Genomic DNA, 16,488 nt, shown 5'->3' with positions numbered 1-16,488 from the left:
AGAGCCTAGTAATCCAAACACACATGCGCACAGCATTCAGCCAATCAATTTGGCTCTTGGTTGAGACTTCTGTTTAAATTCAGTTGCCTCAGAGGTGCCAGCAGCATTGAAGCAGAGCCGTCAGCTGGAGCAGACCTGAGTGCAGACCAGAGTTGTGAATGTGGTAACTTGTTGGAACGGCAAACCCGGTTTAGTTTAGGAAGGAGGAAGGGATGAGTGTGAGGAGGGGGTGTGAGAAGGGATGAGTGTGAGGGGGGTGAAAAGGATGGGACGAGTGTGAGGAGGTGTGAAGAGGACAGGACGGGTGTGAGAAGAGATGAGTGTGACAAGGACGGGACGAGTGTGAGGAGGGGTTAGAAGGACGGGACGAGTGTGAGGAGGAGTGACAAGGACGGGACGAGTGTGAGGAGGAGTGACAAGGACGGGACGAGTGTGAGGAGGTGTAAGAAGAGATGAGTGTGACAAGGACGGGACGAGTGTGAGGAGGAGCAGTGTGAGGCGGGGGCAGTGCATCCCCTCGAGGGAGGGCGGGGTCTGGGCGCCATTTTACCTGTGAGGAAAATCGTCCATTGGCGCTTTCGGGGCCGGGGACCTCGTCCTAGAGGGCAGTGACGGGAAAATGGAGGAGGAGGCCGGGGACCTCGTGCTCAGTGGTGATGGGAAAATGGAGGAGGAGGAGGCCGGGGACCTCGTGCTCGGGGGTGACGGGAAAATGGAGGAGGAGGCCGGGGACCTCGTGCTCGGGGGTGACGGGAAAATGGAGGAGGAGGAGGCCATGGACCTCGTCCTAGAGGGCGGTGACGGGAAAATGGAGGAGGAGGCCGGGGACCTCGTCCTGGAGGGTTGTGACGGGAAAATGGAGGAGGAGGCCGGGGACCTCGTCCTGGAGGGTGGTGACGGGAAAATGGAGGAGGAGGCCGGGGACCTCGTGCTCGGGGGTGATGGGAAAATGGAGGAGGAGGAGGCCATGGACCTCGTCCTAGAGGGCGGTGACGGGAAAATGGAGGAGGAGGCCGGGGACCTCGTGCTGGAGGGTTGTGACGGGAAAATGGAGGAGGAGGCCGGGGACCTCGTCCTGGAGTGTGGTGACGGGAAAATGGAGGAGGAGGCCGGGGACCTCGTCCTGGAGTGTGGTGACAGGAAAATGGAGGAGGAGGCCTGGGACCTCGTCCTGGAGGGTTGTGACGGGAAAATGGAGGAGGAGGCTGGGGACCTCGTCCTGGAGTGTGGTGATGGGAAAACGGTCCTGGAGTGTGGTGACGGGAAAATGGAGGAGGAGGCCAGGGACCTCGTGCTCGGGGGTGACGGGAAAATGGAGGAGGAGGAGGCCGGGGACCTCGTGCTCGGGGGTGACGGGAAAATGGAGGAGGAGGAGTCCATGGACCTCGTCCTAGAGGGCGGTGACGGGAAAATGGAGGAGGAGGCTGGGGACCTCGTGCTGGAGGGTTGTGACGGGAAAATGGAGGAGGAGGCCGGGGACCTCGTCCTGGAGGGTGGTGACGGGAAAATGGAGGAGGAGGCCGGGGACCTCGTCCTGGAGGGTTGTGACGGGAAAATGGAGGAGGAGCCCGGGGACCTCGTTCTGGAGTGTGGAGTGTGGTGACGGGAAAATGGAGGAGGAGGCCGGGGACCTCGTCCTGGAGTGTGGTGACGGGAAAATGGAGGAGGAGGCCGGGGACCTCGTGCTCGGGGGTGATGGGAAAATGGAGGAGGAGGCCGGGGACCTCGTCCTGGAGGGTGGTGACGGGAAAATGGAGGAGGAGGCCGGGGACCTCGTGCTCGGGGGTGATGGGAAAATGGAGGAGGAGGAGGCCATGGACCTCGTCCTAGAGGGCGGTGACGGGAAAATGGAGGAGGAGGCCGGGGACCTCGTGCTGGAGGGTTGTGACGGGAAAATGGAGGAGGAGGCCGGGGACCTCGTCCTGGAGTGTGGTGACGGGAAAATGGAGGAGGAGGCCGGGGACCTCGTCCTGGAGTGTGGTGATGGGAAAATGGAGGAGGAGGCCGGGGACCTCGTGCTGGAGGGTTGTGACGGGAAAATGGAGGAGGAGGCCGGGGACCTCGTGCTGGAGGGTTGTGACGGGAAAATGGAGGAGGAGGCTGGGGACCTCGTCCTGGAGGGTGGTGACGGGAAAATGGAGGAGGAGGCCGGGGACCTCGTGCTCGGGGGTGATGGGAAAATGGAGGAGGTGGCCGGGGACCTCGTCCTGGAGGGTTGTGACGGGAAAATGGAGGAGGAGGCCGGGGACCTCGTCCTGGAGGGTGGTGATGGGAAAACGGTCCTGGAGTGTGGTGACGGGAAAATGGAGGAGGAGGTCGGGGACCTCGTGCTCGGGGGTGACAGGAAAATGGAGGAGGAGGCCGGGGACCTCGTCCTGGAGGGTTGTGACAGGAAAATGGAGGAGGAGGCCGGGGATCTCGTCCAGGAGGGTGGTGACAGGAAAATGGAGGAGGAGGCCGGGGACCTCGTCCTGGAGGGTGGTGACAGGAAAATGGAGGAGGAGGCCGGGGACCTCGTGCTCGGGGGTGACGGGAAAATGGAGGAGGAGGCCAGAGACCTCGTGCTCGGGGGTGACAGGAAAATGGAGGAGGAGGCCGGGGACCTCGTGCTCGGGGGTGACGGGAAAATGGAGGAGGCCGGGGACCTCGTGCTCGGGGGTGACAGGAAAATGGAGGAGGAGGCCGGGGACCTCGTCCTGGAGTGTGGTGACGGGAAAATGGAGGAGGAGGCCGGGGACCTCGTCCTGGAGGGTGGTGACAGGAAAATGGAGGAGGAGGCCGGGGACCTCGTGCTCGGGGGTGATGGGAAAATGGAGGAGGTGGCCGGGGACCTCGTCCTGGAGGGTTGTGACGGGAAAATGGAGGAGGAGGCCGGGGACCTCGTCCTGGAGGGTGGTGATGGGAAAACGGTCCTGGAGTGTGGTGACGGGAAAATGGAGGAGGAGGTCGGGGACCTCGTGCTCGGGGGTGACAGGAAAATGGAGGAGGAGGCCGGGGACCTCGTCCTGGAGGGTTGTGACGGGAAAATGGAGGAGGAGGCCGGGGATCTCGTCCAGGAGGGTGGTGACAGGAAAATGGAGGAGGAGGCCGGGGACCTCGTCCTGGAGGGTGGTGACAGGAAAATGGAGGAGGAGGCCGGGGACCTCATGCTCGGGGGTGACGGGAAAATGGAGGAGGAGGCCAGAGACCTCGTGCTCGGGGGTGACAGGAAAATGGAGGAGGAGGCCGGGGACCTCGTGCTCGGGGGTGACGGGAAAATGGAGGAGGCCGGGGACCTCGTGCTCGGGGGTGACAGGAAAATGGAGGAGGAGGCCGGGGACCTCGTCCTGGAGTGTGGTGACGGGAAAATGGAGGAGGAGGCCGGGGACCTCGTCCTGGAGGGTGGTGACAGGAAAATGGAGGAGGAGGCTGGGGACCTCATCCTGGAGTGTGGTGATGGGAAAACGGTCCTGGAGTGTGGTGACGGAAAAATGGAGGAGGAGGCTGGGGACCTCGTGCTGGAGGGTTGTGACGGGAAAATGGAGGAGGAGGCCGGGGACCTCGTCCTGGAGTGTGGAGTGTGGTGACGGGAAAATGGAGGAGGAGGCCGGGGACCTCGTCCTGGAGTGTGGTGACAGGAAAATGGAGGAGGAGGCCGGGGACCTCGTCCTGGAGGGTGGTGACGGGAAAATGGAGGAGGAGGCCGGGGACCTCGTCCTGGAGGGTGGTGACGGGAAAATGGAGGAGGAGGCCGGGGACCTCCTCCTGGAGTGTGGAGTGTGGTGACGGGAAAATGGAGGAGGAGGCCGGGGACCTCGTCCTGGAGTGTGGTGACGGGAAAATGGAGGAGGAGGCCGGGGACTTCGTGCTCGGGGGTGACGGGAAAATGGAGGAGGAGGCCGGGGACCTCGTGCTCGGGGGTGACAGGAAAATGGAGGAGGAGGCCGGGGACCTCGTCCTGGAGTGTGGTGACGGGAAAATGGAGGAGGAGGCCGGGGACCTCGTCCTGGAGGGTGGTGACAGGAAAATGGAGGAGGAGGCTGGGGACCTCGTGCTGGAGGGTTGTGACGGGAAAATGGAGGAGGAGGCCGGGGACCTCGTCCTGGAGGGTGGTGACGGGAAAATGGAGGAGGAGGCCGGGTACCTCGTCCTGGAGGGTTGTGACGGGAAAATGGAGGAGGAGCCCGGGGACCTCGTCCTGGAGTGTGGAGTGTGGTGACGGGAAAATGGAGGAGGAGGCCGGGGACCTCGTCCTGGAGTGTGGTGACAGGAAAATGGAGGAGGAGGCCGGGGACCTCGTGCTCGGGGGTGATGGGAAAATGGAGGAGGAGGAGGCCATGGACCTCGTCCTAGAGGGCGGTGACGGGAAAATGGAGGAGGAGGCCGGGGACCTCGTGCTCGGTGGTGACGGGAAAATGGAGGAGGAGGCCGGGGACCTTGTGCTCAGGGGTGACGGGAAAATGGAGGAGGAGGCCGGGGACCTCGTCCTGGAGTGTGGTGACAGGAAAATGGAGGAGGAGGTCGGGGACCTCGTGCTCGGGGGTGACAGGAAAATGGAGGAGGAGGCCGGGGACCTCGTCCTGGAGGGTTGTGACAGGAAAATGGAGGAGGAGGCTGGGGATCTCGTCCAGGAGGGTGGTGACGGGAAAATGGAGGAGGAGGCCGGGGACCTCGTCCTGGAGGGTGGTGACAGGAAAATGGAGGAGGAGGCCGGGGACCTCGTGCTCGGGGGTGACGGGAAAATGGAGGAGGAGGCCAGAGACCTCGTGCTCGGGGGTGACAGGAAAATGGAGGAGGAGGCCGGGGACCTCGTGCTCGGGGGTGACGGGAAAATGGAGGAGGAGGCCGGGGACCTCGTGCTCGGGGGTGACAGGAAAATGGAGGAGGAGGCCGGGGACCTCGTCCTGGAGGGCGGTGACGGGAAAATGGAGGAGGAGGCTGGGGACCTCGTGCTCGGGGGTGACGGGAAAATGGAGGAGGAGGAGGCCGGGGACCTCGTGCTCGGGGTGACAGGAAAATGGAGGCGGCCGCAGATACTGTACTTGAGGGTGACGGGAAAATGGAGGCAGCGGCCGCGGACCTCGTACTGCGGGGGGGGGGAGGTGACGGGAAAATGGAGGTGGTGAACCTTGCCAAGTAAGGGGCCTTGAAGAGGTTGAAGCCTAGGTTGAAGGAAGGAAAGCTTAGATGGCAACTTGGAGAGGGGGAGGCCGGGGGCAGGGGGTCTAGAAGCAAAGGGAAGCTAGAGTGTGGACAAAGACCTAGGGAAGGGCTGGAGGTCAGTTGGCATTCCCTCGGGGATAAGGATGATGAGGAGCCAGCAGAGGAGATAGGAGGAAATTGAGGATGAGAAGAAAAGGCTGAGGAGCTAGGAAGGAATACAGGGTGAGGAGGATTTGGGGAGAGGACAGGAGAAGCTGGATGTCCAAACTGGGGAGGGGCAGGGGTAAGGAGGACCTGAGGAAGGGCTAGGGAGTAGGAAAAGGAGCTGGGGCAATGAAGGGCTAAGAGAACTGGGTAGAAAGTAATGAGGAAGACCTGGGGAGGGGTGAGGAGCAAGGAGGAAATAGGGGAGGAGTTGGGGCTTAATGGAGGTGATGAGCAAGAATAGAAGCTGCGGAGGGGAGGCTTCAGACTTGGGGAGTGGATGTAGTGTGTAGGGGCTGGGAGGAACAAGGAATAAAGAGTGGATAATGAGTTGGGAAGAGAAGGGACTGGGGCATGTTGAAGCTGTAGGCGTGAGGAGGAGCTGGGGAGCGGTTAGGGCTTAGGAAGACCTGGGAAGGGGTGAGAAGCAAGGAGGAAATATAGGGTGAGGTATGGAGGACCTGAGAAAGGGCTAGGATTTAGGAGCTAGAGCAGGGTTGGGATGAGGAAGCTGAGGGACTAAGGAAGCCATGGGAAGGAGGCCAAACTTCGGAGATACTAGGAGAAAGTTAGGGGCGAATGAGAGCTGGGGATTAGAAACTGAGGGCAGGTTAGGGGTGATGAGGACCTAGGAATGAGGATGATCTGGGGAAAGGTGAGGAGCAAGGAGGACATGGGTGCTGAGGGTTTAGGGAGGGGTATGGTGAGGCAGGGGATAGGCTGAGGATAAGTTGAAGTTTAGAGCTAGATGTGATGAGTAGTAACTGAGGAGGGACTAGAAGCAAAGAAACAGCTATTGGTGAGGATGAGTTGGGTGGTTAGGAGGAGATGGAGAGAAGTTATGGATAAGGAGGAGCTGGGGGAAGGCTAGGAGCAAGGATAAGCTATGTGAGTGCACTCTTGGGAGGGACTGTAGGTGAGAAGATGCTGAGGGGGTATGGGGAACAGGAAGGAAATGGAATGAGGAGACACTTGGGGAGTTGAAGCAGGGGGGTTGTGCTGTGGAGACACTGGGGATTAAAAGGTGCCAAGGAGTGCTTTTCAGGGAGGAGGACCTGAATGGGGCGCAAGGGTGACGAGGAGCTTTGGAGGAACTGGGGAGGGTTGGGGTGAGATGAGGAGGAACTGGGAAGCAGATAGAAGCAAAGAAGAAGTTGGGGTGAAGAAGAGCCAGGGAGAGGTTACTGGGAGGACTTAGGAGTGCGGAAGAAATGGGGGGAGTGTATGAGGTGAGGTGGAACTGGGGAGAGTATAGGTGTAAGGAAGACTTAGAGGGTTAGGAGGAACTTGTAGGTTAGGAGAGCTGGAAAGATGCTAGCAGGGATGGAGTTGCTGGAGAGGGGCTGGGGCAAGAAGGGCAATAACAGGCTAGACTGAGTATCGAATGTGAGTCCTTAGAAGTATTGAAAAGAAACTGAGGGACCGAAAGGCATGTAGGCAAGGAGTTCAGCGACAGGAAGAAGCTAGGGGTAAGTAGGGAGTGGGGCCCCAGTGCTACTGGGGTTAAGAGTTAGAGGACTAGGACTGGCAAGGGGCCCAGGGAAGCCGAGGTTCTGGGGGCCCTGGTAGAGCTGGGGAGCTGGCACGGTGAGGAAGAGATGTGGTCCTCAGTAGGGTCTGAAAGGCCAGGAATGGCCTGGGGGATACTTCTGTACTTCTGGGGTCAGGCCCAAATCCATTAGAAACAACCCAAGGACCCTTCTTCATTTTCCTCCACTATTGTATAAGTTTGCTCAGGACTATGGATGTTAGCAGCAAGGAGAGCAGGTGGGGACCAAAATGGGGGGAGATAGGGAAAGACAGAAGGAACTAGAAGGGGATCGAGTATAGGGAGTAAATGGGGAGGGCATGGCCTAGAACAAGAAAGAGTGGGAGAAACAGAGCTATTATTATATAATCAAGGTGGATTAAAACTGGTGATTCTCTGACTTAAACTTCCTGAATTCTGGGATCACAGGCATGCACCTCCACATTGAGCATTTTCAGTGTTTTGTTTTTGTAAGATAGGATCTTACTTGTAGCCTAAGATGGCTTAAAATGGTTTGACCTTAAACTTGTAATCTTCTGTCTTTGCAATCTTCAAGTACCAAGACTTCCCCCTCAACCCCAAGAGGTGGGGTTGTGCTGTGGATGGAACCTAGGGCTTCTTAAATGCCAGGCATGAACTGCACCTGGGAGCTGCATCCCCAGCGTTGTACAATTTTAGCTTTTAAGATTTATTTTGCTAGGGGGAGATTTTTGGCATGTTTGTGATCTATTTTGTCAGCAGATTTTACTTTGGAAATGACTTACAAACATGCATATTTGTTCAAATTTATCAAGAATTTACAAAAATGAGACCAAAATTCAGCTCATCAAGTGGATAGGTGCAAACCACCCTTCTTTTTTTACAGTGACGATTGCCTTTTTTTTTTTTACTTTGGATCTAATAAAGAAAACTCTTAATACTTTATTCAAATAATATCTCAATTTTCTATGATAATTTTCTCAGTTTATTTAATAATGCCTTTGGGATCAGGTGGTGTGAGAGATTTGAATTTTTCCTTGTGCTTTAAAACAGAAAATACAGAGCTATGTTTCCCCATGCAAGACGGGATTCTGAAGAGCCTGAGAGCACACCAATGGAGGAAGAAGCCCTAGTGTATAACTTTGAGGATGAGGAGCCAGAGCTCATTGCTTCACAGAGGAGCTATACTCAAGGTATAAGATGTCAAATGTTGGCGCCTGGCAAGCCAGCTCAGGGGGTCAAAGTGTTTGCTGTACAAGCCAGAGAACCTGAGTTTGATCCCCGAACCCACACAGTAGAAGGAAAAAAAATCTACTCCAGAAAGCTGTCCTCTGACCTCCACATTGATGTGTGTGTATGCTAATAATTGCAATGTAAAAAAAATGTAAAGATAACAAATGTTGACCATTGATAATGTCCCTCAGTTCTTTTGTTTTGAACCTAATACACTTAAAATTTGTTGAGTTAGTCTGTGTACTTTACTACCATCTGGTCTCCATATCCTCATATCTAAGTTCTAGAAATCCATGTAGTGTGTCATGGCTTGGAAGTCCTAACATGTTGATCAATAAATAACACATAACTTGCTATGTAATCTTATCCTAGAAAGTCTTCAAAATGTGTTCCTATAGTCATGAATCATGGCTTAACTTCATTTAACCTTCAAAGAAAATTTTGTATTTATATATCTCATACCAAAGCTTAAGTTGTCAAAATGTCTGAAAGAACATCAAATATACTCTCTCATTGCAATTTGTTAAAATAGTATGCTTAATTTCAAAAATATTTTTCTTTTTTTCTTGTCAACAGAACTGAGTTCAGCAAGTGATTCACATGGGAAGAAAAGTCCTATAGAACTGTTTGTAGATGTGGGGTAATATATTAAAAATAATTTTTTGTTGAATAATGTACTTCAAGAATTGTTTGCTTTGTTTATATAATATATAAAATACTTGACATTTGTTACCTCTTCTAAACTATTATATCTTATGAACTCTTAGTTAAACAGTGTTTGTCATTGTTTGATATTCAACAGGGGGTTTTGTGAATGCCTGGGAAATGCTGTATTACTAACTACAGTGCCAGCTTTAATATTTTTTAAAATATGATTTCTTCATAGGGAAAAGGTAGAGTGTATTCTTGGAAAACTTGGAGGTATGTTTTTGGAGATATTTATAAAAATTTTATAAAATTATTTAAAACCATGTAATAACTTACATATGTGTTAACCAGTATATTATATGCCTGGTTTTTAATACTTTGTTCTCATTTATAATATTTTTCATAAATATTTGTGATTTAGCATCATAGATAGTCTTCCTTACAGTTTTCCATGATGAGATAAGTAAAAATGACACTTTCAGAAATATGTGACTCCCATGGAATTTCAGAAGAAGAAAATAGGAAAGTTTTTATACTTCTTTGAACAGACTAAGTGATGCACTATTTCTATATAACAGTTTCTTCTTTTACTCTGTATATCAGTTTTTAAAATTCAGTTTATTTCCTAGAATTTATACTGTATCCCTTTCTTTAGGGTAGGCATTTTTAAATTGAAGCTTCTAATATAACTCTTTGCCACTGTTTACATTCTAATAAATTATAATCTAAGTTGAAAATTGGATAGCCAATAGAGATTTAAAATCGGAACACAAAAATCTTGCTTTAAGAACTATGTTAAGGATCAGTTACATGAGCTTGATTGGGGGAGAATATTCACTTTTGTTTGTTTACTTGTTTGTTTTGAGAAAGTCTCACATGTAACACAGGCTGGCATTAACACTGTGTAGCATCTGACTTAACCTCACAGGTGCTGGGATTACAGGGATAGGCAAACCCAACCAAGGAAGAAGATAGTACTCTTTTAAAAGAGTTAATAAGTGGTGGATAAATGGCTCAGTGGTTAAGATCACTGGCTGATCTTCCAAACGAATCCAGTTTGATATCCAGCACCCCCATGATGACTCAAACCATCTGTAACTCCAGTCCAAGGTGATCCCGTGCTGACTTTTGGACTCAGTGGGAACCAGGCTAGACCTAGATGAAAGCAAAACCCCCCTCCCATATACATATACACTTTCAAAAACAGTTAACATTAGACTCCTTTAAGAATTACTCTCATAATCAATTTTTTGAAAGATGTGCTTTATTTAGTGGTGTCAAGATAAAATGTTTTATAATCTGTTGTTTTATATATGTATTATGGCTGTTGAAATACCTCTTTCATATATTTATTAAATGAAACAATTTTATATAGCTGCTGAAATTATAAATTATATGAACTGCTTACTGTACATAGTGGTAAAATGTCCTAATAAAGACTTACTGAAATGTAAATAGCCACCAAAGCATACTGAAGAAGATATGCCAGGTAAGTGTTTACCAACTCAACTACATCCCCAGCTTCTCATTCACTATCCCTTTTACAAATAATTTCAATAATTTAATTAACCTTTTTACATTATATTTTAATAAGCTATTTTATTTCATGCTTTCTAACAAGAATTCAGGAAAATGTACCCTTCCAGTGTAGAATGATTATAAAGTTAGGAATAGTTAGCCTTTTCTTAATTATTTTCTCATAAAGTCTATACTTCCCCTTTGTTTATTAGTTCATTTTTGTCATCTCTAACAACATCTTCAGTTAAGACTATACTAATTACCATATGGTTATTTAAAATGATAGGGACCAGAAATGTTTAAGATTTCAGAGTTTTGGATTTGGAATGTTTTCATAGAATTTGCTGATTTAGCAGACCTGGTCAGAAAATCCAAAATCCTAGGTGTTCAAACTATGAAAGTTGTATCATGTTGACACTATTTTTAAATGTTTTGTTATTGATAAGTGAACATTATTTGAATTAATAATTACTTGCATATTTGGGAATGAAGTAATTTTCTTTAACATTAAATTCTAATGAACATTAATTTTTAATATAGGTGAAATTAACCGTGCTCTTAATGCTAAGAGACTAAGAATGGAAACAAATACCAGAATGTCTTTTGAAGGAATTGACCAGAAAATGCAACAAGCTTGGAACTCACATGAAGATGCAGTGTAAGGATTTCTTTTTTAAAAAACCATGTTTGTACCAATTCTTAATATATATTGATGTAAATCACTTCAGAAAAAATGCAGTCTTCTGTTTGAGTCTAGTGAAAATATTTGACTTGAGTTTTCTCTAGGCAGGTACCTCTGTGACCTCCTACCTTTATAGAATTGCTTCATAGAACCCAGTGAAGATTATGTTTTTCTCCTTTAAGTAACAATTGAGGAGGTTTATTACTTTTTTTGTATTTTATATTTACTCTTGAAATTAGTTGAATAAAGTTTAATGAATAAAATGTAATAACAGTTAACCATGGCTAATGATGTAGAGAAATGTAAATTTGGATATGTTAAACATTTAGCACTTGCTTTGTACTAAATTGTGACTGTGCCAAAATGGAGAGTGGAGAACTTAGTGATATTTTTTGCTTATAAATAATTTAATATTTTTAAGACTCTATATTCTGTAGAAAAATAAACTATTTAGAGATATTATTTTGAAAATAGATATATATTATAAAACTTCCATAGTTTTCAAAAGACACTGTATGAGAGGGGACTATTATGTTGGGAAAAAGTACTTCTGGAATCACTATAAATCTAATTTTACTCCTGAGTTTTCCATCAAAATATTTAAACTGCTATTACTTCCTTTTTATATTATGATAGTGTCTCAACTGAACTTTGTCTTGCATGTTGTTTTCATACTAGTGTAAGAAGTAACATCATTCAGTAATATGTTTTACAGGGCAAAGCTTAATGAAGACTCTGCTCAGTCATTTATGACTCTGTTTGAGCAATGGAATTTGGATTTTAAGAAATTTCGAGAAAAACATGAAAAACTAATGGTTGGTATCACAATTATAATTAATCTATTATAAGTAAATCACAAGAATAGGGAACCTATTCTTGTGTTACTTGCTTGAACAACCCAGGCTTGTTTAGAGATTGAAATCTCCTAGAATAAATAACGTCTTGAAAATTATTTCTTACATTGTATGGCCTGTAATTTTAAGAAGATAAAGAAGGAGGTTCATAACATGTTAGTGGTACAAGAATAACTTAAACTTAGGCATAATGGATCCAGTGACTGATGGAAGCAGAGGCAGACACCCACAGCTAAACACTGAACTGAAATTCTTGAACCCATAGACAGAGAGGGAGGAGTAATGAGCAAAAGGGTCAATACTGGGCTGGTGAAACCCACAGAAACAGCTGATGTGAACAAGGAGGAGATCTTGAACCCCAGACTGATGGCTGAGAGGCCAACATAGGATTGATCCAGATCCTCTGAACGTGGGTGTCAGTGAGGAGGCTTAGGAAATCTATGGGGCTTTGGGTAGTAGATCAGTATTTATCCCTGGTATACAAATAGACTTTGGGTGCCCATCCCACAATGAGGGATGCTCTCTCAGCCTGGACTATTGGGGGAGGGGCTAGGCCCTGCCCTGAACGAAATGATAGACTCTGGAGATCTCCCATGAAGGGCCTCATCCTCCCTGGGGAATGGGAGTCTGAATTGGGTTGGAGGACTGGTGAGGGGAACTGGGAGGGGTGGGGGAGGAGGGGAGGGAGAGGGAGCTGGGATTGACATGTGACGCAAGCTTGTTTCTAATTTAAATAAAAAAATTTAAAAACTTAGGCATAATAGTTATGAAAGAAAAATATTAAAGGTAGTCATTTTGTTGTTTTGTTTTGTTTTGTTTTTCGAGACAGGGTTTCTCCTGGAACTAGCTCTTATAGACCAGGCTGGTCTCAAACTCACAGAGATCTACCTGCCTCTGCCTCCCAAGTGCTGGGACTAAAGGCATGCACCACCACTGCCTGGCTAAAGGCAGTCATTTTAAAATGTTTTTCTGAGTTTAAAATATAACTTTTTTATTTAAAGTTTTAGAGATTGATCTGTAGCTCAGGAAAGTGTTTGCCTTGCATGTATGAGACCCACAACAACAACCAACTTTTACCAGATTGTTAATACTCTTTTCCCTTTTGTATTTGCAGAATGATTTTCAACATGAAGAAAAGATTTTTCAACAATGTAGACTTATTCAGAACCAGAGACTGAGAACAATTAAACATGTACATGAACAGTTCTTAAAGGTATGTTATGCATGTTAACAATATGTTCTTAAAAATATGATGCACTTTTTCCCTTAAAAGAATAAGATCATTTCCATTTTGAATTGTTTCTAATTGATGTGGTAATTATATCTATAGAATTCTAATGGTTTTATGGTGGTTAATTGAGACAGAAGATGGTAAGTTGTGAATTTTTCATAGACATATACTTCACATGTATTAATAGCCATACATTTGCATATATAAGTTTAGTCACTGTTCTTTATTTAACTGGAAAGAAAATCTCCATATTATTTCTATGGTCTTTGTAATCCTAGTATATATTAAATAGGAAAGGCTCAAAATAAATACTTTTTAAAGATGTTGGGCAAAGGATTCCCCGGAACTGGAGTTACAGAAAGTTGTGTGCTGCCTTTGTGGGTGCTAGGAATAAAATCCAGGTCCTCTGGGACAGCAGCCAGTGCTATTACCTACTGAGTCATCTCTCCAACCTCAGGAAGGACCCAAATTAAACTAAACCTTGTTTTGAAATTTAGTAGGGAAGTATTTCCTAGCATGTCAACTTTTAGAATTTTTCCAATGGTTAAAATAACTATCAATTTATAGCTATATTAGCCCAGGATTTAACAGTTAAATCTTAAAATTTATTCCTTGAGAATTAAGTACATGCTAGTAAGTTGATGTATAAACAATAGTTTTAAAATAAATATTTTAAAGAACCTTAAAATAATTTCTACACAAAAGTTTTTTATGTGTTTCCAATTGCAGATATTGCCAGTTTGCTCTAATATTCCCTGAAAAGTTTGTTTTTTGGTACCAATAAAGGCATCTTCCATATAATATCACCAAACATTATTGTTAGTGAGGAAGTTTAGTATAATTTTTAATTTCTCTATAGCCTGTGTTTTCACATTCAGTTACTTCTATAGTTTTACCATTTTTATTTCCACAGTGCTTCATTATTTAACTCCTGTTGCTGAGATCCTAGCTTATACTGTTTAACATTCTCATCAACCTTTGCTTCCACTATTTCCTCTGTCTCTCTGTTCTTCAGTCCATCCTTCATAGGTCTCGCCATGTATTTTTAAAAGTCTTCCTTCCTATTAATCTATCACTTTCAGTTCTGTATTCTGAGGAACTCTCATGACATGAATCTCTTTTGAAGTTACCTTTATTCTAATTGCTCATTAATGTACCTCTCTACATAATTGTTTTCTCTGAACCTGCTGTCTGGTCATACTCTTCCTCATAAAATATTTTTAATTCCTTTTCATTTATTGAAATTAGTTCCTTTGTAAAGTAAACTAACCATTTTCCACTTTCTACTTTATATGTGCAGAAAGCCACATTTTCATTCCCAATATAAAGTTTTTGTGTTATTTTGGTTTAGATGTTTATATTTTTCTGAAAATAAAGAGTGATTGTGTATTATCCTCTTTTGTTTTCTCCATAGTACTTAACATTGTACTTGTCGATTGGTTGGTGATAGGTAACTTATGGGAAAATGATTAAGAAAGGTTTAAACTGTCATTTTAAATGGAGATCACATTCATACAATATTAGTGCTAAAGATAGATGGGTGGACAGTTGGAGGGTAGCCTGGTCAATAAAGTGATATACTGTCTTATAAAACAAAAATTTGTATTTTGCTATTAATGACTTGAAAATGATCTCATACTATAGATTATTTTTCCCTTTGGTAAATTCATTGTCACATTGACTTTTTGTCTTTAAGTAGAATCTATATTGCATATGCTAGATTTTGGGCTCTCAGTTCTCCCAGTGATGCTTGCAAAGTTTATGATACTGTGCCCAAATCTCCCGTGTACCAGTCTCATCTTGACCTTAACATTCACTAAAGCTATTTCTTGAGCAAAGTGTACTATTTTATCTTCTATAATTGTATTTGATTGATGTCTAAGTTATTTTGTGTCTTAACAGTAGGAATTTGGGTATTAGAATGTGTTTTACTTGAAATAATGTATATTACTTAAATATTTAAAATTATTTTGAAATTTTATTTTAAAATTTAGAACTTGAGATGAAAAATAATGTCATAGGATTAAACTAGCTTTTTGTGTTTAGAATCTGGAAGACTTGGAGAAGAAGAATGATATGCTGTTTCTTAGTACCAGGAATGAACTTAAAGAAGAAATGAATAAGCTGCGAAGAAAAATTATGAAAGAATCTGTAAGTTGTGTTTCAAATTGGAAAGGTGAATTAATTAAAGCACTGAAATATTTTATTTCATGATGTATGAATGACACAGAACTAAGAAACTTGTTTGCTATCTCTTTTCCTTAAATAGCAACAGCAAGAGATGGTTAATGTTCGACAGTCTCTTCAGTCCATGCTGTTTTGATGGGAAGAATATTTGGAGAAGGAACTTAAACCTAAGTGATACATTCAAATGTCAGCTTTCAGATAAATTCTAGTTTAAATGGCAAGGTCTTTAGTCATTAACCTGTTCACCTTGTCCTACTTTATTTTGAATAAAATCCAGTTATGTTGAGTATCAACTATTACTGTATGTCAAGGTTTTGACTCTTTTGTTATAATACAGTGAATTTTTCTTTGTGACATTGTTAATTGTTTCAATAAAATTATTTGTTTGGATATTCACTCTAATATTCATTACATCAGTCCCAAAAGCACACAGGTCAGGTACAGAAAGTTACATTGGTTTTATTTCATATCTTTTTCTGACAGGGTCTTACAATGTTTGCCATGATGGCGTCTAACACTGAACTAAAAAATGAACTCAGATATAAGCTCAGGTAGTCCTTGCATCTCAGCCTCTAAAGTACCCGAGACAACACGTAGGCACCATTATGCCTAGTTTACACTGTTATTTAAGGAAAAATCCCTCCAATCCATTTTCCATACTGAACTGAAGTGCATAGCTCATTCTAAGAAAATGTGTTAAAGAGCTTGCGTTCATATCTTGGAATTAAACAGTTAAGACAGTAATCAAGCTGACAATTTATAATACGTTTTGATTTTGTTTTTGTTTGTTGAGACATGGTCTTGCTATGCAGCCTTGCCTGGCCTGCTTCCCAAGTGCTGGGATTAAAGGCGTGTACCACCATGACCTGCCTACGTACTAGTTTTAAGATATTCAAGAATTTCATTTCTATGGGGCATCAAATGCTATTGGGATTGCTCTGCAATTAAATGCAGTTACTGTCCTTAGTAATGATTAGGAGTATGTATCATCAGGACAGGACATGGTGGTGCACGCCTTTACTCCCAGCACTCAAGAGGCATGCAGATTTCTGAGGTTAAGGCCAGCTTGATCTACCTAAGCAATTTTCAGGCTAGCCAGGACTACAGAATGAAACCCTGTCTCAAAAAAACAAAAATGTATCATGAGTATAGCTACTTCTCATTGTCTAAGGATGTTATACTTGCCTTCTAGATAAATTTCCTAGAATAGCAATTTAAAGTCTTGAATATTAATGTTAACAAATATTTGAAAGTTTTGTTTCTAGATTTGTTATCAAACATA

At 45.1% G+C, this 16,488-nt stretch overlaps 1 protein-coding gene across 1 annotated transcript; it reads left to right on the top strand.

The window, feature by feature from the left end:
- The first annotated feature begins 98 nt into the window (after positions 1–98).
- On the top strand, positions 99–15,538 carry LOC121139872 (synaptonemal complex protein 3-like). Its single transcript, XM_040743896.1, has 9 exons — positions 99–163; positions 7,907–8,046; positions 8,663–8,726; positions 8,973–9,007; positions 10,793–10,910; positions 11,650–11,749; positions 12,903–13,001; positions 15,066–15,170; positions 15,289–15,538. Exons 2-9 carry the CDS (start codon positions 7,920–7,922, stop codon positions 15,340–15,342), a joined length of 702 nt encoding a protein of 233 aa, XP_040599830.1. The 5' UTR covers positions 99–163; positions 7,907–7,919; the 3' UTR covers positions 15,343–15,538.
- The last annotated feature ends 950 nt before the right edge of the window (positions 15,539–16,488 follow it).

This window comes from Mesocricetus auratus, unplaced genomic scaffold (assembly GCF_017639785.1).
Source record: "Mesocricetus auratus isolate SY011 unplaced genomic scaffold, BCM_Maur_2.0 Super-Scaffold_100003, whole genome shotgun sequence".
NCBI classification, from domain to species: Eukaryota; Metazoa; Chordata; class Mammalia; order Rodentia; family Cricetidae; genus Mesocricetus; species Mesocricetus auratus.
The sequence above is the reverse complement of the archived record's forward strand: the minus strand, read 5'-3'. Positions and strand labels throughout refer to the sequence as shown.